The sequence below is a fragment of the Rhea pennata genome, chromosome 4, assembly GCF_028389875.1.
Source record: "Rhea pennata isolate bPtePen1 chromosome 4, bPtePen1.pri, whole genome shotgun sequence".
Lineage (NCBI taxonomy): Eukaryota > Metazoa > Chordata > Aves > Rheiformes > Rheidae > Rhea > Rhea pennata.
In genome coordinates, this window is record NC_084666.1 from 41,077,954 (window position 1) to 41,098,157 (window position 20,204).

At 37.6% G+C, this 20,204-nt stretch overlaps 1 protein-coding gene across 7 annotated transcripts in view; it reads right to left on the reverse strand.

The window, feature by feature from the left end:
* Window positions 1-3,969: 3,969 nt before the first annotated feature.
* Window positions 3,970-20,204, reverse strand: part of PALLD (palladin, cytoskeletal associated protein) — a 211,971-nt gene continuing 195,736 nt past the window's right edge. For 6 of the 7 annotated variants that reach the window (XM_062573797.1, XM_062573798.1, XM_062573796.1 and 3 more), the window contains 7 exons: window positions 19,319-19,468; window positions 14,772-14,866; window positions 10,596-10,728; window positions 9,375-9,582; window positions 8,480-8,645; window positions 7,158-7,291; window positions 3,970-6,139 (listed from right to left, as the gene is read on the reverse strand). In XM_062573797.1, coding sequence (XP_062429781.1) covers window positions 5,967-6,139; window positions 7,158-7,291; window positions 8,480-8,645; window positions 9,375-9,582; window positions 10,596-10,728; window positions 14,772-14,866; window positions 19,319-19,468 — 1,059 coding nt within the window. In that variant the 3' untranslated portion in view covers window positions 3,970-5,966. Of the gene's footprint in view, window positions 6,140-6,983; window positions 7,035-7,157; window positions 7,292-8,479; window positions 8,646-9,374; window positions 9,583-10,595; window positions 10,729-14,771; window positions 14,867-19,318; window positions 19,469-20,204 lie in introns of all 7 variants that reach the window. The other variant, XM_062573799.1, reaches the window with a different exon arrangement.

Consider the following 20,204-nt stretch of genomic DNA (forward strand, 5'->3'; position numbering starts at 1 on the left):
ATCTGATCTTTCTGCTATGCAACAAAGCTGTATTCTGTTGATCTGTAAATATGAGATGAATGATGTTTAATTTAGGGTCACATTTTTTGCAAAGCTGGCAGCCTTTTTATGCTTTTTTTCTGTAAAATCTTTTGTTTCTGTTAGCATTATTGGGCTTTTCTTCCTGATATGCCTGCCCCTATAATCTGACTTCCAGTAACACTTATCATGTGCTATGGTAAATGCTGTTAATGCTGTTTGGTTAGTGCAGTTGATGTCTTTCCAGCTGGGTGATTATTAATACGTGATTACTAGTATGTGAGATGAGTTTTGTTCATAAGAAATTATTTATTCAGAAATACTCAGTTGAACCTACATTCCAGTTTTGCCTCTAGAAAGGTCCTTTCATTTGAGCTCCTCTTCCTGTAATATTCTCAGTAAATAGGAACTATATTTCTGCTCTATTACTGCAGATTAGTGGTCTGCTATGTTCTTTTGTCAGCCTCCTCTGACTTCCAAATTCAGTTCAATGACACTTACTGGGGGTTTGGTTCTGAATACTTGTTTGGCTTAAGCCAAAATAAACACGGACAAGATCTGAATTCTTAAGCAAGGGCAGTGGGAGCACACTGATGATCCTGTTCTGTAGAAAGACAAGAAATAAATTTTCTTTCACTCCCCTCTCTTCCCCTTGCCCCATCTGGAAGCATTCTTTCTGCTTTACCCTGGGCTTGGATGCCACTTGCCCAAATGCAAAGACAGATTACTGAACTCTTAGTCCTTGGAACCCGTGATTCAATAGGGCAGGTGTTCATCGCCCCTCCTAGGAAGTGTAGGCTGACCTGAAGCTCACTGTTTCAGAAGGACAGTTCCTGCTGGTAGCTTTGCTTGTCCTTAGACATTTTTATGTTGTGCAAGAAGATGTTAATAATTACAAATGAAAATCTTGTTCTGCTGTTAGGAAGTTAGTCTTTTAATGGACTTGCTGCCCTTAGAAAACTTGGAAGTTTTCAAAACCTAACTTAACTTAAAACTTAACTTAAGCAAGCGTTTAAAAATAATAATTTTAAGAAAACTTCAGTCTGGTATTAGGCTTTTTAACCACTTTATTTTTTTTTTGTATGCAAGTCCTTTGAGGGAAACAACTGATAGAGCTTAGTATAATGCCATTTTTAGATTTTGAAATATACACTACGTAATTACTTTTTTTTAATGGGAACTGGAACTTTTCATACTGAGAATCTTGAGAAAATTGCTGCTGTTTCATACCTCAGATGACAGCATTCACATGCAGTATAAGATATTTGGATTTATTAACAGTTGTACTGATGAATAAATGTTATTTCAGGATTTAATTTATTATACATTTTAATTATATATGAATTAATAAATGATCAGAGACTGCAGCTATATTTAACACAATTTAAGAAAAAGAAAACTATTGTAGTTTAAAAGTATATTACAAAAATGTTCAGTGAATCAGACTGAGAAGTACTACAGGAGGAAGTGAATTAATGGTATGTTAGGTATAAAAAACAGAAAGAAACATTACGCTGTTGAATAGTGTGGTAAATAATTATATTTTGTTTTGAACAGGCTGTTTCCCACAAAAGGCTCCAGCAGTGGCTCAGATGGGCACTGCAGGTAAAACCCATCTCCAAAGTCCACTCGTTGTTAATCTGCATCAGAATAGAGCCATGTTGCTTGTTGCATAAGAAATCTTGTTAGTTACTTTTAACACCTTTTGCAGCAGCTCAGAAAGGTGTTCTCCTTGGCAATAAATTTTGTGCCCTATGTTCCCCTTTGTAGAAACAGTCTCTGAGATTTCTGGGCTAAAGAGTTGACTGAGAAAGTTTGGCAACATGCTTCGTTATGTTTTTTTTTTTTTTTTTTTTTTTAAAAAAAAAAGGATTTCTGGCAAAAAGGCCCTAATCCAGAGTCAGCGTGATGAGATTTGTAGTGCTTCTGCTGTAAATGATGTAATCATTCTGAGTAGTGGCCGTGTGCTGTTGTTTTTTTCTTTTTCTGCAGCTGTTTCTGGCCTAGTTATGCTGCTACAGAACTAGAAAGTGAAGGCAGTTGCAAGACTTGGCCGCTCCCCAGTGTTTACCTATTGCAGTGCAGTTGTTTTATAAAAAGCTTCTCTTTCCTAGAGCTGTTGGAAGCTCATTCCGCTGCCTCTTTATAGCTGCTGAAATCACGGTTGTGCAGGTAGGTATTGGTTCTCGTAGCCAATTCAGGAGAACTAGTTACATGCAAGAAAATTCCACTCCTTGCATGTACAGCAGGTTCATGAGGTGGTTGATGAGAACGTTGTCAGTGTCTGTACCCTGTGCAGGCATTTTCAGACCATGCAGTAATCCAGCTGTTCTGCAGAGTACGGCTTTGACAAATTGGTTGCACAGCTAGTGCATGCAGCTGAGCCTCAGCATCACGACGTGACGGTAAAATGAGCTCATGATGCCCGTACTTACCACGTGCTAAATCTGTTCAGGCTGCTGCAGCGATAAGGATGTGGGGCTCCATATATGGGGCATCAAGGTATTTATTACCGTAGCAGCAAAGTGAATGAAAATAGTCTTTGAAATTGAGTGCATAGGAACAACCTGTATTTATAAGCTGTGGTTTCAAATTGGACTGTGGTGGTGATCCTCAACCTCTGGCTGTGACCAGAAACTCTGCATGTGTTAACTAATTGTTGCTGTTGCCACGAAATCAAGAGATAAAGGCTTGCGCTCTGTTAAGGCAGTCAACCCCCTCCCTCCCCCCCCCCCCCCTGCTTAATGAGTGTGGAAAATGAGTGTGGAATTTGGCACATTACTCTTGACAGGGGGTTGTATTTGCATTTAATTATTATCCTGAGTACAGCTGCATCACATTTTGGATTGCTTTGAATACACTTGGACTGATAAGCTTCCTAAATAACTTTAAAAGTCATCCTATAACTAAAACTAGAGTCTTGCAGAGTCTTTTTGTCCAACAAAATGATAAAAGTACACTTGCAGTTCAGGTTCTGCATCTTTGGAGTTTGTGGAGGGAGATTAAACTTCTGCAAGTTACTTACTTTGATGATCCCAAGAACTTCAGTTTTTGGCTTAAAAAATTATGTCTTTTTCTTGTGCCACACTTCTGTCTCTGAATTTGTAAACCCAAACAGCCCCAGTAACTAGGTAACAGCACATCTGAGTGTTTTCATAAAAACAACTTTGCTGCTTAGAGATGTGATTTACTACTCGAGCCGGGTGCATGTACATATATATAGAGGCAAAAAGTGATGATGACCTCATCTCAACTAGCTCACAAGAGACGACTGTTACTATCTAAGCCAAAGATGGATTTACTGTAAGTAAGTAGATGAAACTCCGTTAACTTCAGTAGTACTATCACCATTAATGTCAGGTCTGACTTAACTGTTGTGATAATACTATTTGTAGTGATCAATGCTTGATGTGTAAGCTTGAAAGAAAAATTGTATTATCTTGCTGCTTTCTTGGTGTCTTTGCACAGAAGGGAAAGGAAGAGAAGCTAGTTAAAATACAGGATTTTACAAATAAGTCTTAACATTTTATTTATTTGCTTGATTTTGGTATGGCCTACTTAGAATTCTCTTCTTAACTGAATTTAACAGCTCTTGCCTATTGCAGTATGACATTGCTTAACTCTAAGTAAGGGCAAATAATACTAGATACAGGAACTAGACCTGCACATTTTCTACCTTAGTTATTAAAAAAAAAAAAAAAAAAAAAACAAAACTTCAGGTACTTTTATTCTGTAAGAGTTTCTCCAGATTTATGGGTCATGTTCCTCTGTTTTGTTTAAAAACAGGATTATGTCACAAGGAGAATATTTTGATGATAAACAAATTTAGTCATTTTCAGAAACTTCATATAGCCCTCATTTCCACCTGTGTTCACAGTCATAGTTAAAAAAGTTTCTAACTCTTACACTGCTTGTACTGAAACAGTTAATAGCCTTTACCAGAAGGAAAACTTTCTGTTTGTGTAATATTTATTGATGTTAAACCCATATTATATCATCAGCACAACAATCCAAAGTAATGATAGTACATTTTTATAAATACAAATAAAAGGTGGCAAAATAATGCTAGTGAAGCTAAACAAAAGAAGTAAATTAGCATGTCACAGTCGAGAAAAATTTGGCAAATGATACGACATCCTTTTTCTAGAATATAATCAGATTATTCCCATATGACAGACTATGACATTAATTTAGAGTAACGATCCCCATAACTGGTCGTATCCTGCACCAGTTTGCATAGAATAGTACTACCTTATGTGCTAAAGTTTATTAGTCACTAAAAAACAAAACAGATTTTGTGTACTTACAAAGCAATACACGTATAGCGGTAATGCAATATATGGTGTACACAATTACAAAATTAAAAAAAAAAGTAAGTAAGTACAGGACTTCTGAATAACTGAACTGAGATAAAAGATTTCAACACTTTTATTATAAATAATGAAAGATACCATATATGTGCTTCATATAAGGAATACAGTGTTTTCCTTTCATGGCAAAGTATGCTCGTACCATCAAATGCTCATTTTCTTGTCAGGCCTTCCCATTCTTCCATCCCTCCCTCCCCTTCATCTGAAATTCATTTGGTTCTAATTTAAAACTACCTAGTCAGATTTAACTAGTTTGGGCTGCGGTTTGATGTGGATTTGCCTTGCATTCTGAAAGCAGCCTTAAGGTATTTCACTAACTGCACACAGACCCTACCATTAAAAGAGGTGTTACTAGCCTACAACAGGGAAGAGAACAACAACAAAGCTACCATAAACATGTGCTGTGTTAAGAAAAAAAAAAGTCACAAATTTTGTTGCAGTCCAGCTTCATTCCCTACTTCCTTATCTTATCTGCAAACCTGTCACTTATGGTGTATACTTGTCATTTAAATTCATATTGCAGTCTCAACCCATTTTGCACTTACTATACATTTCTAAAATCCTCATACGTACTACACAAGCTCTAAGCAGTCAGATGTCCCATGCATATACTCCCTCTTTCTGAGCTGACCTTGGAATTTCAGATGCTTGCATGATAGTATTACAAGGTTACAGACTATTGTCAGGAAATCAATAGAGTTGCAATGTCTTGCCCTCTTTCCACCCCCCACCCTGCCCCTTGCAGTAACTTAATGCAGTGGTTCATGTTGTTGGCATTTTTTTCCATCTAGGTACTACAATTTATAGTCTGTAGTAGACTGTTATTACACTCAGCTCTTACTCTTCTTGAAGGTTACATTATTTATGCTTAAATTAGCTTTGCTGTATAAGTAAGCCTCCTATTAGGTGGCAAAAAGGAAAAATACAAAAGAATTAAAAATTGTGGTGTTGATGCTGCATTATAGGATTGCCCATACAAGCAGCATTTAAGGCAAGGTATTTTCTTCTTCCATTGTAGAATAGAAAGCAGTTTGCAGAGATACAGCATTTGCTTACATTTCTCTTCCTTGTCCCTTCTTGTTCTATTCTTACAGTATTGCACTTGTTCATTGTAGCTATCAGAATGCATTGCCATTTTAGAACTACAGATAACCATACATTCTAATTTTGTGATCTAATGGCCTCAAATAAAGTATCTTGCACCATTAAAACTGTGTAGCATCTACTTGTTGCTTATGAAGGCATGTAGTGATAAATAGTGTTTTCTTCTGAAAAGTCTGTCTCAGTGTAGTATTTTGGCCGTTACGAAAAGGGTTATTTGTAAGAGCTGAAGCAACTTAGGTGTAAGGAACTGGTGAATGTGATTTGTTGTGCAATGTGTACGTTTCTATTAATAATCTATCTATTCTTCTAATTTGGTATAATGAATAAGGAATATATGGTTGTTGTGTTTTGTTCTTTACCTTTTGTACTTGAAGGTGTCTGCCTTTGCATAAAGTGACATAGGAGTATCATTGGTCAAGGCAATGGCTTTCAGTGTTTCTGCTTTGAAAGAAAGATGGAGGTGGCAGCTTGGATCTACAGATCATCACTTTCTACCAGGCCAGATGACATTGTCAGATGAACTGGATTTGCTTCAGGCTGGAAAGCTGCTTTGATGTCTAGTCCTTGGTCAGAAAGTGCTGCATATCGACTAGCTGAGGGCCGCACCTTCTTTGGCTTGGTTGTCTGAGGCGGTTGTTGCCACTGAGCTGAAGATTAAAAGAAACAAATAAAATTCAGCCATCTTGAGGTCTGCAACAAAGTGTACTTGATGCACGATCAACCACTTGTAAAGGAGATACTAATTCCTGAGCAGCAGAAAAGCATAATATCAAAGATAAGCTTGTTTGTTTTTTGTTTTTTTTTTTATCCCCTCAACATCTAGTTTCACCTTCAAATGTGGTAAGTAGGAACAATAGTTTTTCTGTTTGTTACTTTGCTTTGGCATTGCTTTCCCCCTTGTTCCTTTTTGTTTTTTTCGAAGTTCTGCATCCTAATACTTTTCCTTCTGTCGTTCAGAAGGATAACAGCAAGATACTGTTTCTGTGCACTAATATTACAGTGGCAGACCAGTTTTGTTGTATATGACAGGAAATCATCTGGTTGCCACTGTCAGCCCATGTATCCTGAAGAATGTTGAGCCTAATAGATAATTCACTTGTCCCACTTCCCTTGCCAATCCAGAAACCATCCTTCATCATTCAATCCCCCCCCCCCCCCCCATTTACCACTCTTATGCAAGGACTGGAAAGAGACTTTGGTTGGAAAAAACATTAATAATATAAGGAGCTATGTTGGAGTGAACAGACTAATTAAGCAGAAAGCCTTAAGAACAAACTGCATTTCTGGTAGCTGTCACAGGTGTATTATAGACTAATGTACAAAAGAATACAAAAGGTTAGGGAAGTGCTAGCGAGCAATAGTAATAATGATCCACCAAACTAAGGTAATCATGCCATTATCTACTGTTAATTTACTATGTTTAATATACTAAGCAAAAAAAAGCATGCATGCTCATTTTGCTATAGGTAACTGAAACGCCGTGAAATGTACTTTGACAGAGCATTTGTTGTCTTGATGTGGATCGTTATTATTGAGGAGCAACTATAAACAAAAGAAAAAAAAGAGACCAACGTAAACCATTCTGTGAATAAAATGAAATTTTTAGAATGTTTTTTTTTTTTTTTTTTGAGGATTAAACTGATCATGAAAATAGATGTCACTTACTATAAACATCCAACCTGGCAGTGCAAGACACAATCCCCGCCTCATTCTTAGCTGACACGGTGTACCACCCAGCATCTTCTTTCGTAGCTCCCTGAATAAGCAGGCAAATGTAGCCGTGGTTATCCTGGTGCATACTAAACCAAAGAAAAATAAAATTACTATTTAAATGCAAACCATTGTAGACTATTTTTAAATGTCATTATAAACAGATCCAGTCCTAGTTACATATTTAATTAAAAGTGCACTATAATTAATATGAAAATTCCTCTGAAATTAGCAAGTGGAAAATAAAACATGGAGTAGAGTTGAATATTTGGTAATTTAATATCCTGTATATAAGAAGCAAAAAATATTTCATGTTATCTCTTTTTCACAGTTAGAGGTTAAGACATGGAAATCCAATTTAAGTAGCAGGGGAGTCAGAACTTACCCTGACTTCTGGGGGAAATGATAAAAGACTTGAGGAATAAGGTACTGAATTATTCTTTGTTATTTAGAAGGACAGCAATAATTTATTACTGATGTGATACTGTAGTAAGTAAATAAGTTTCTTTTGTTGAAATCATGAGTTTGCTCTTAAACATTCGTACAAAATGTTACGAAGTACTGTTGACAAGTTTGTAGATCCTAGAATTTTTAAAAGCATATAACATCATTACTCCTTTTTCACTCACTCCATCAAACTCACTCCATATAAGTTGGTTTTTGTGATTAAAAACTAGCACTAACTCATAACTAGGTTCACGGTAAATAGCAGTAATAGGAGTATTGGGCTTAACCTTTAGGTGCCTACACTCCTAAACGAGGCATGGAAGAATGGAGTGCTGAAAATAGGTGACAAAAGCAAGAAGGCCGAGCAAGGAAGGACTCCGCCATGGTATGAATACTTCAGATAGATACCCCACTACTGTCAGTTAGGAAAGCTCTTCACTGTTGAATCTTAGTTGCTGGACTGTACAGCAGAGTTGCGAATCAAGATTCCTGCTGAGAAGCATATGGCTTTACTTAGTCTAGGTTTTCACCAGTAAATTTCTTTAAAAGCCTTAGTTCTAAAAGAGAACAGACTATTTCTCAACTTCGCTGAAGTGCAAAGATAGTTGTTTAAATTCAAGACTGGAAAAAACTAATACGTTAATTCTGGCTCTACCACCAGCCTGACTACAAGTTTGAGTAAATGTCATAAAGTATTACAACAACTAGTTAATATTTATGAGCTGCTGTTCACACAAAGCATTCCTAGGACGTTCTGGTTTTTCATTTGTGTTACAGGATAAATAGTCATTGAAGTTGTGTATGGGGAGATCATTCTAAATCATTCTAACCTCACTCGGTCAGTGTTGTACGTGAGTGACTCATTCTCTTTCTTCCAGAATATCTGAGGAGATGGCTCCCCGGAGATTCGACACTCCAGTCGCACTGGGTATCCCTCAGCCACGCCTGTGTTCTGTAGTTTCTCTATAAACACAGGTGCTTTGTGTACTTCCTTAGCTGTGAAGATAAAGAAAGATTGCAGCAATGTTGACACTAGTCTATCCAAATGTAGCCTTTCTTTCAGCAATATGCTAAAAACATTAATGAAAATTTTATCTAAGAGGCAGGAAACTTCTTAATGTTGTTCCCATGAATCATGAAGTCCAGTCCTGGTTCATCTGAAGAAAACTGTCACATCATCAGTTTTTTAAAGAGAAAAGTGAGCTCCAGTTTCCCCAGAAAGAATTCAAATGTGGAACATCAAGACTAGATGAAGTGGGGCACTGTGCCTGTTAAACAGCGCTCCCTTGTTCTCCTTAAAAGCATGGAGGTCTTTCTTTGATTATAGCAGGGTCTGCTCCTCCAGAAGGTTGAAATGGCATTAATTTAATATCCTATGAAATACACAAAAATATCATACTAACAACTCACAGGGAGATATGAATGTGTAAAAATTGCCATTTTAAAAAAACATCATTGAAGTAATTGGCCTGATTTGTGGTCTCCGCTGTGCCTCAGGACAACGGTCCTCTTCCTGTGTACACAGAGATCAGGTGCCAATCAACTCATGCTAAAGTGTAATGTGAATGTATCACTTAGAAATACAGTATTGCTCTGTTTCTAATTGTTTTTATTTTTTAAATTCCCCACCTCCCAGTCATATCATTTTACTGCACTTAGGTTTTCCTTTTTCATGTAACCCTGACAGTGCTCAGTATGAGGGGAAGCTTAGTTTGAAGATGTTACCTGCAACAATGAGCTCCAGGCTGAATGTGTTTTCCCCAGCTCGGTTGCTGGCGATGCACGTGTAGATTCCAGCATCTCGAGTGGTGACTGGTTCTATGATCAAGGAGTGTACACCATTCTCACGCACCAGCATTTTGTGTGAACTATCAGGACGAATTGGTCTTCCGTTAAGTTGCCAGCTCAAATCGGGAGTTGGTAATCCACTAACCTTAAGCATGAACGGAACAATGGTCTTAGACAAACAAAACACTAGAGAAGTTAGAGAAGTGCTGACTTGCTACTTCAGAGAAGGTGGTGGTGTTTTGTTTTTTTTTTTTGTTTTTTTTTTTTTTTGTTGTTTTGTTTTTTTGCTAGTGCAGCTGTACCACGAGATTTAAAGATGTAACTCTATCCTGAATTACACATTGACTCAGTTGTATTCATTTACTTACCTTCTGGCCAACTCCCTGAATTAGAGGATGTTTCATGGGTGTGACTGAAAAGAGATCAGTGTTTAGATATGCTAAGATCTAAATAATAATACATGGCAAAACAAAAGGCAGAGTGACACCTTTTGTCTTTTTTGATTGTTTGCTCCTCATGAGGAATGAAGAGATGTTCCTTTCTAGCTTAATTTCTTACGGGAAAACTTGCAGACATAGGGATGTTAGCTGACTAATCACTGAACTCTAAATTCCATTCCACTTAGGTAGAACTTACTAGTGACAGCGCTGTCTGCACTAGTTTATACTTGGTCTGTGTGAACCAAACTTGCGCTGTTGAAAGCGATGCCATTTGCTGTAGGTACTATGTGAAAACAAATAGCTGCTCCCAAATATATCAGCACAAAGTAAACAGAAGTCTTAAAGTTTCAGACAGTCTAATCATCTTGATTTATGATTTTGCCTAAGAGAATAAATTGAGGGGTGATTGAAACTGAAGTGCTAAAAGGACTGAAAACTGAGAAGCACATTGTGTTTATGATGTTTTCTGTTACTCCCTGTAACATAGCTGGATTCTAAACATCAGTTTCTTGCTAGCTGTAAGACTTGCCTGAAGCACTTTCATTGAGGGGTAGGCAAACTTTTTATTGCAAACTTGCTTATAAGCAGTTAACCTATTGACAGTCTCTGTAACTGCCAATAGGTTAAATAGCTGAAAAACCCCATATCATCTAACTTGTTCTTTTTGACTCAGCTAACATGATAGAAAGGTAGCTGTTATCCTTTGCTTGGTACTTGCCTTGCAGTCCATTCTGCAGAGTTTTCCTTCTTGCACGGTCAGGTCTCCAGGAGCCTGAAGGAAATGAGGCCGGAAGAATCGTTCCTGAATTGGTTCATTTTCATCACCACTGTCCCTTGATCGAGATCGTGGTCTTAAAATAAAATGAAATAAAGATTTTTTTTCTCTCTGCTAAATTACAAGAAGTATAATCACTTACTTACTTACTAGATTGTTTTAAATTTTAAGTCACTTCTTTGATGTATAGGCATATTTATTTACATATTAACACACACATAGTGGTGGCATTTAACTCAGACTGAGAAAAATGACTGTACTTACTACTTAAAGTTAACATACATTTTGTGGCAAAATATAATCTAGAAAACAATTTTATTATAGAATAACTATACTTATAATAATTACTTATACATGATAGTATTTTTTGGTTTAGAATTGATTAGAAATAAATTACCAAAATACAAATTTAAAAAGGTTGTTAGGCCTGTAGTGTGTTTTTGTGTTCTGTGCATTTAAGCCCTTCACTGTTGCTGATTGCACTCAGAAGTAAATGTACGGTCTATAATTAGGTTTGCTTTTCAGAAAAAAATAGCAGCTAAAAGCTAGCTCATCTCACTTTAGATGAGACTTTCCACATATTTTTCATTTTCTCTAGTTTTGCACTACTGAAGACTACAGAAAATTCTGTGAATTAGAAGTACAACTGCTCTGCATATTTATTCCTCATCTAACAAACTTTTTTTTTTGTTTGAGATATTGCTGACCGTTTTCAAAGTCACTCAGTTGTGGTGTCAAACAATAAGAATTTCATCTGTGAGCAACAAAAAGAAAAGCTTTCCTCTGCAAACTACTATTAATAAATAGATGGAAAGTAAGTGTTGACTTCTTTTTGATGATCTTCTCATGCTTCCCACAGCTAAACTATAAGCAAGTGTGGAGGAAAAATCTAGCACAAACTGCTTCTTAATTTAGGACTGGATACTCAAATGAAAAGTATACTAAATGCTTATGCAACTTTTCAAGTAACTAAATCCAAGTCTTAAGTACCTGATTTTTTGCCACTGGGCATGCCCAAAGTTACTTCAGCAGTGATGCTGCATGACAGCTCAGGAGGAGCGCGGAGCTCTAGCTCCCGTCCATTTTGCCCATACACCTCATGATCGTGCCTGCAGCGAGGACGGGCGCCGCGCGGCTAGTGAAGGACGGCTGCAATCTCACCTGCGGGTAACGAGTTCTGCAAGGCCAGCCAGAAGTGATGGTATCTAGTTAGTGCTACGCAGGGCGAGCAGCCCCGGCAGGCGCGGCCTTCGTGATACTTACTTACTTACACGCAGCCTGTTCAGACACCGGTCACAAGGTAACGACCTAGTAAGGTACAAGTAACTTGTGCTTCTCAGTGTGTGCGCTACTTGTAAGGCTGAGCCAAATAGGTTAAGTTAATTAGCACCACAGAAGTGTGAAAAACATATCTGTAAGCTACCATCTCGCTGCTGCATCTGCATAAAAAGGCAGCATTGGTCAAAACGGGGGGTGAGGGGTTGGACGTTTACATCAAATGCAATGGTTAAACAAAAAAAGCTATGCATTTATGATTGAAACATTTTTTTTTCCTAGTGGTATTTTCTCAAATCCTTCCTTAACTAAGTTTTCAAATGACACATTCAAAAGGAAACCTAAAATCAGAATGTCGTTCAGACTAGGGTCAGAAATTAATAATGCATTTTGTTTCAATTCTTTATAAATTTTCCTCAAAAATTGCACACTACTTTTAAGCGTTTACCTTGAGAAGTGAAACTAGAGTTTTTTTTTTTTTATTCTAAAACATGTGATTTTAAAGAAAGAAGTGAGGGGAGCCAAGTAGTTCAGATGTTTAGGAGTGATGAATGGCAAGACTCTGGAATACCTTTGGATTATTTGGGGGTTCATTAGAAGTTGTGATAGGGACATCAAATTGCAAAAATAGATGGCGCAATGCTGACATCAGGTCACACTGGCGTGCGCACGCTCGGTGGAGGCTCCATGAGCTGCTACAGATAAATGCACTAGAAGTTTCAGAGAGCAAGAAGCTAAGGAAGACTTCACAACCGACCATACTATAATGATGACCACTAATTTGGGATAAGAGAGATTATGTTCAAATTAATCCTCTAATTTAGAGTAAGAATATTTCTTCTTTTAAATCTTTCTTAAATCTCACACTTTTTAAAGCTATTTTGTTTGGGGCTTTGATTGTGTTGCAGTACAAGACAACTTAGGTGCCTAAGTCTCATGATTGATGGCTAAGAGATTTAGCCCCAGCTTTGTACTCTTCAGACAGTTCAGAAGTCTTTCCCCTAAAGTAATACTAAGGAGATAATAGTAACAAACTAAGCAAAATTCAGAAAAACATACAATACTAAAAATTAAATAAACACAATTATAAAGAAAATGTTTTAAAATAGCTGTAAAGTAGAGAAGATAACAAAAACAGTAAGTTGTTCTGCCAAAAGACATTCTGTGAAACATTTAAAATACTTCAGGAAAAAGTCTGTCAACAGTGTAACAAATCATAAAGTTAATAAAGCTAATAATCCACACTTGTAAACAAGTTTTTGTTGCTTTCAGACAAAAAAAAAAAAAAAAAAAAAAAAAAAAAACACACACACCTTAATGCCACAGAAGCATCGCTTACAAAAAGTATATGAAAAAAATATATGAGACAACTATTCTGTTGTATTGGGGAACACATTATTGTGGTATTGTTGGGAGTCTGGCTTAGGACTACATGTTCAAATTTCATCAGTCTCAGGAAAAACTGGATGATGGGAATAGTGAGAAATGTTTCTAAACAGAAATAGTGCTGTGCTGAAGATTAGCAGAAACAGACCTTAAGCAAGCAAGCATAATTAGGATGAGACCTTCAAATCTGGTAATTGTACTGGAAATGAGAATTCCCTTTGCTCTAATTTTAATTAACCTGCTATATGGAAATCTCTTATTTAATAAAATTCATAGCTCCACTGGATACCCATCCAACACTACAATAGCTGCCTGAGGGCTTGCAGCAATTATTAGAAAATAAAATACCAAACCATAAGCAGCCTCAGGTTTCAATTGCATTTGGAGAAGTTTAAAAAGCAAACCTCCCCCAATATTATCCAAGGGCTCTGCCTGTCGCAGAAAGAAACCGATGCACGTTTTATCCTTCAGAAAAGGGCGAAGGTGCAGAACTGTCAGCTGCTCGCTGCTCCCTTGCTTGCATTTTTCTTTCTCTTTTCCTCATTTTTAGAGATGTTTTCCTTTCTCACTTCATGTGTGTGCATCGACCAACTTAGCTGGAACCTGACTCTTACGGCAGCTCTTCCCTTCATGGACATAACACGAGACTTTTATTGCAAAACTGCTGCTGTCATTTAGCCGTTACCTGCAGGTATAAATCACCTTATTTACTGGAGAGGCTACACAGCCGGGGGGGCTGTTCTGACAATCCAGCGATAGCAGAATATTCCCCTGCACAAGTGATTTGAGCTCTGGGCCTAAAGGTGAGACTTTTCTGTGTAGTCTAAAGATGTCTCAGCTGTGTTAAATAGCCTCATAAAAACTTTCTGTAATGAAAATAGGTGTTTGAAGGGAAGATTCCCTTGTATGGTCTAAAAACATAAACCAAAGATTCAAATGTGAATTAATCACAAACTTCACAAAAGATAAGTTTAATACTTTTTTCCTGACTCCTAATTCCTTACAAGAATCTGATCTGAAATCACATTAAAATATTTCAAATGCAAATCTAAATTTGTGGCTTGGAGTTATTTCTACTATTCCTTTAAATGAATACTTACTAAAAGTTGCAGAAAGTATAGCCAATAGAATCCCAATTTACAATTAGGTGACATGTTTTAAAAAACAGTAAGTGACCATGGTCTTGCCTAACAGTTGTAGTGTAAACTGAGATGAGGAGTAATTCATGAATGTCACAAGGCAGAGAGCACAGAGAAGATGCACAAAATACTTAAAAGTCATGTAAGTTCAGAGGTTGCTCCTGAATATGCAAAGCTCACAGAAATCTTTAGACAGCAGAGGTGAAATTTCTTCCTCTATGCCATACTGCTAACTTACCTTCTTATTTTGGATTTGTTATCTATCACAGTAATTTTGCAACGCACATACTAAAACAAACAAACAAAAGGCATAAAGTACCTTCTAACATGAGGCTGACCAGGAGGTGTCCGAGGACTACGGCCTCTTTGATTTACAGCCTGAACCATAAGCCTCCCAGTGCAGCTTACTCTGCCCTGTTACGATGATAAAGAGAAGGAAAATTAAAATACTTAAAGCGTGTACTGTTAATGAATTTTCAACCTGATGCCTTCTTTTTGCCCACCTGCTACAGACCTGCAATACAATCTCATATTTCACAAAGTCATTTAAAAGCATTTGTCAGGATAGCTTCTGGAATCAAACTATTTTATCAGCTTGCAACCTAACAACAGCTGTGACTGAAACAAAGTCACAGGCTTAAAATATTCCAAGACTTGCTTTACACTCCAGAAGATTTTTCTGTTAAAAAGATTACTAGGAACACCAGCAATTAAGTTATTTACACAGTATATTGGCTAAGTTACTGACGCGGAAGCATTTGGCAGGTTTCTGTGTTCGACAAATGGAAAAACAGGCAAGAGACAACAAGTAGTTCAAGATAGGCCACCTTTGCAAACGACACCTGGTAAGGTGGCAGGGTAATGACAGATCTTCTGCCGCCAAAGCAGACTGCTCCGCTTGCTCTGGTGGGCTCACAGGTCAGAAGTCCATGAATGCAGAAAAGCAGAAGAACTGTCCAAGTTCTCTGAGGTTCCTCCCTGAAGAGAGACCCTTGTTTGGGGGGGGAGGAATCCCACTTGACTGCATCACTGGGTATCAGATAGTCCGGCCTGCTCATTCAGGTTATTCGCCACGAATGATAAAGCCTTATATAAAACGTGGGGACTCCTGCAGTTAGTTCTGTGCTCAGTTTTGCTTTGCATCTTATGTCAAACATTTTTTTGTTTTGTTTTGTTTTTTTGGGGGGGGACAGATTGGACACTACACTCGCAAATTGCTGGGGAGGCACAGCTGATATCCAGGACACTCTAGAATTGACTATATAAAAGGCAAAGGCACCTACTGGGTCACACTCAAGAGGAGACAGTGAGACAGTAGTGCTAGAACTAACACAAATTCTTGCAGGGAAATACGCTAAAAATATTGGAAGCCAGAAGAGAGAGGCAGAGTTAAGCCATGTGATGGATACAAGAGCCCAAATCACCTTTGCATCAGCCATTTGAGGTGGACTTGAGCAGAGAGAATGGCACTTTTCAGGGCAGCAGAAGAGGTGTAAGAAACAGCAAGAGAATTTTAGCCATGGGATAGCTTGAAAAAGCAGTATCTGTGCAGTGCTATCCAGAAAAATAGACTTCTACACATTCTGGAGTTAGGGCAAAGGGAAGTAAAATGAAGGTGACGTCTGGTTTAATATTGGATTAGCAACTCGATATGCTAAAGCTGCAGTACAAAATATACATACTTAAACATCTATACATCTAAGCTATCTATAATGTATTAAAAGTGTATATACTTTTACATAACAATTCAGTAATTTTAATCATTTTTTAAAATATTATTTTTTAAGAATGATTCTATGAACTTTTAGATAAATATGTAGATGTACAGCTCCCCACCACCATCTAGTAGCAGTGTGACAAGCACCTGCATTAGCTTTGCAGTAAATGTGAGCTCCACACTCACATCTGTCAGCACGAATAACAAAAGCAACAAATGTGACACAGTAATTGCGGGTAGGGGGGAGGAAGGAAGAAAATGCAAACAGCTGCTAACAACTGCCAAAGCCCAGCAAACAATTTCACACAGATGACTAAGCAGGCACCGAATGGCAATGATGCTCTTGTTACTGCTGGACTGTTGGAAATGAAAGTCTTTGTGTCCCATTTTTATTCTCATGACCCAGTTAGTCGACGAGAAAAATATTTGTGTCAAAATAAGCCATTGCTCATGACCTGGAGCAATTTCTTAGGCAAAAAACTTTTTTTGTGGTACAAGACCATTAAAAACATCTGGAACAAATACTGTTCTATTTTAGGCACCGCTGCATATTAACCTTCTGCTGGGAGGTGATGAATTCCCTCATTTTGGAGAGGGAAGAATGAGCAGGAGGCCAAAGATTTGGAAGAGGGAAGGAAGTGGTGAGCAGCAAGTGATTCATGAGAACACGGCCTAGAACATCAGGAAATACAGACCTAGGACTGGGGGTGCATCTTGCAAGGAAGGTGAAAATGAGATGAAAGAAGACAAAAATACAGACTTAAACCCATAGTTACAGCTACTGGAACGAGATCAGTTAAGGGATGTAAGGGCTGAATCATGCATCATTTTGTGGTGTTCTTGGTCTGAGGTCAGTTTGCTGACCTTAAATTATATGGCAAATTTTACTGCTGTCAGAACCTAAATTCCAGACTGCTGCACTTTATATTGTAGGCCCTGGTGCAGAAGTCGTTACCACAGCTCATTTCCAAGGTGTCAGTAAGTCATTTTGCTTATGGGAATTCTGCAGTATTAGTCCAGCTCATCAGAGACATAAACAGGCAGCACTTTAATGAACTGGATCCTCGGATTTAGTAAACTAAATCCATTTCTACCAACTAAGAATATGCACTTCTACTTTTACTTTGGTGGTCCTAGTGGTCCTGACCAAAACTCAGCCACAGTCTAGCAAATTTCTGCCAGTCTGTCAAAAACCTAATGGGAGCTGCCTTATATTCAGGTATTTTGCTTTTCCTAAGGAAGGTTTGCCAAATTTGCCTAACTTTATGATAGCTTGAGATGTAGACAACTTTCCATTAGAATTTAGGAAACTAAGCCAAAATTATTTCCACTCACGATGACTTAAAAGAATTGGAATCCAAATCTTTTAGTATGAAAGGCTCGTACATTAACTCCTAGCTGTTCTTTGCCTCCACTATATTGTTGAACACACAGGGAAAGCAAGCTAATGCTAGGAGATACAATTTTGTTTACTTGGAAATTACACTGTGAAGACAGACTCCAATTGGCTTGCTGAAACAAATGTTTTGTTTAGTGGATCCAGTGGATGATGCTTCCAGTTCTCCAAAGAAGAGTAAGCACAGGCACAGAATCCCATCATTTCACAAAGCTGCTTTTTCACCCCCCAAACCAGAAACACCATAGAAACTTTTCACTTTAGTACACTTAAAAATCTACCAAGAAACCAGTGATTATCAGAAACACTGATAATCTAGTTAACTGGTGTGTCAGAATACCAAACATTAAAAGTACACCCTAAATATGCTTCTAAAAACTATTCAGGAACAGATTTCAATGCCCAAACTCAAAGGCAGTTCATCCATCAGGTACTTTTAAGACTTTTGTATCAAGCACTAAGAGTACATAGGGGAACTGTACATGCACTAACAGCACTAACAGGAAGATTAACAGGTTCTGTTTCCTACCTTGAGCAAGCAGATAAGTATTTATCAATTCTAAACTTGCTGTGACTTTGTACAGTTTAAGTGGTTGCAAGTGCTATAAGACAATGCTCTTCTACGTGTAGAAGTTCTCATTTTGAAAAATTACCTAGGCCTTTTGCTATTTCTCTAAAGTATTATTTTGTATATGTGGAAATAACCTTTAAACTACCTAAACAGTGCAATTTGTGATATCAGGGGTCTCAATTAAAGGTGCTATTGTGTGCCATGCGTTCCTGCGTACAGTCACAGACAGCACAGAGACGCTGCAACATGAGCAGGACTGACAGTTAAAGAGTAATGCAAGAATGGAAGCGTCATGTTAAGTAACCTAGCAACATGCACAACAGAGCACAACACTCCTGTTTAGATTAAACTCTGTCTCAGTGATAGAGTTTGTTATTTTACAGTGTAATCCTGCTTGCAGTTCTGGTCTTGGCAAGCACTTAGTGCTACAGAAGAGAATAATTCATTATATCCCTTAAGTTATGTTACTGCCTTGCTTTCTCATGTGCAAATCATTTCCCTCAATTTGCTGTGCTGTAGGAAAAGTGTACTGAAAAAGTTACTTCAGTTGGATGCTTGAAATGTGACTTTAGTTATGTTTGATGCACTAATGGGTTTCTTTTTTATTACACAGCTCTTGTATTGAGTCTGTGAAGAACAAACGGTACTACAAAACCAGTAACACTGCATGCTTCAGAAAAAAACATTGCTTAAGGCTTTGGGATCAGCATTGCAGACCTCCCTCTCCACATATTAAGTGCTATTTTTTTTTGCCTTGTAGAATTGCAATCATTGGCTTCAGTCAGTGTGCAGTATCAACAGAAGAATAACGAAAGAGCTTAGCTGAACTGGGTTATTTTTGCTGGTAACCTTGATTTTTTCCCCTTGTGTAACACATACGCTATCCATGGTCAGTTAAGATATTGAGATGATAGCAGCTGAGACAAAAGGAGAAACAGTGATTAGAAAAAATACCCTCCCCTCTGAAACCCCAAACCTTAAGGAAAAAATTGCTGTTGACTTGCTAATCTCTTGGAGATAGAGTGGTCCCACCCTACTAATGCAAGATGAAAACAGGAATCTAACTTACACAGTTTATGGTGACTTCATCATTTAATTAAATCATGCAAACATAAGATGAGATCATTTTCTGAAGATTTATGTTCAGAAGCATGTTTGCTCTGGAGCCAAACCTTCATTTACCTGTGGGTTGGCTGCCATAATAGTGTAATTCCCATCGTCATCCAGGGTGGAGGCTGTAGTATGCAGCGAGCAAGTTCCATCAGGTTCTCTTTGAATTTGGTAGTGATCACTTCTTTTCGAAATTTGCTTCCCATCTTTAAACCAATAAATCTATAGCAAAAAACAAAGCATGGCTGATAAGAGGTGGGTGATTATTGCCATCATTTCTCAATTAAAGACGCTAACAAATCTCAACTGCTGAAAACCTCCCTGGTAAGCATTAGAAGGAAAACAATTTGATCAGCTAGTTAAAAAAGTTTAGAACTATGCTCCATGAACCAGTTTCAGCAAAGGCATGTTAAAGAATAGCCTCTGTCAAAGAGAAAGACTGCAGGGCAAATATTTATATAAGACAGATACAGGTGTAAGGGCTGTATGAATCTCAAGGACATAACAGCCCCTGAACATTTCAAGAACTCTAAATAAATGTCATTACAAAGAAGAGGTCCCAATCAGAAAAAATTACTAATTTTAAAATTTAATTCACTTAAACCTGAAAAAGTTGGACACAGCACTTAAGAATGCTATTGCTGTCTTTTCAGAAAATAAAAGCATAAAACAAGATGATTATAGGAATAATGAGCCCAGTGATTAATAAAATAGAAGTCATGATCCCATTATTGAAACACCAGTTTTGTTACATATCCATTACACAGACGAGACTAGTCCAAGAAAGCCAGAAAGGGATTGAGCCACTCTCACTGGAGGTGAACAAGTTCAGCACACAAACAGGCCAACTCAGTGTAAGTGCATGATTTAGACCAACAGTGTCACCCAGATGTGACAGACTTCTATAGAAACAGACAGATTCATAGAGTAACAGGAAATATTTTGATGTAAGTCAGCA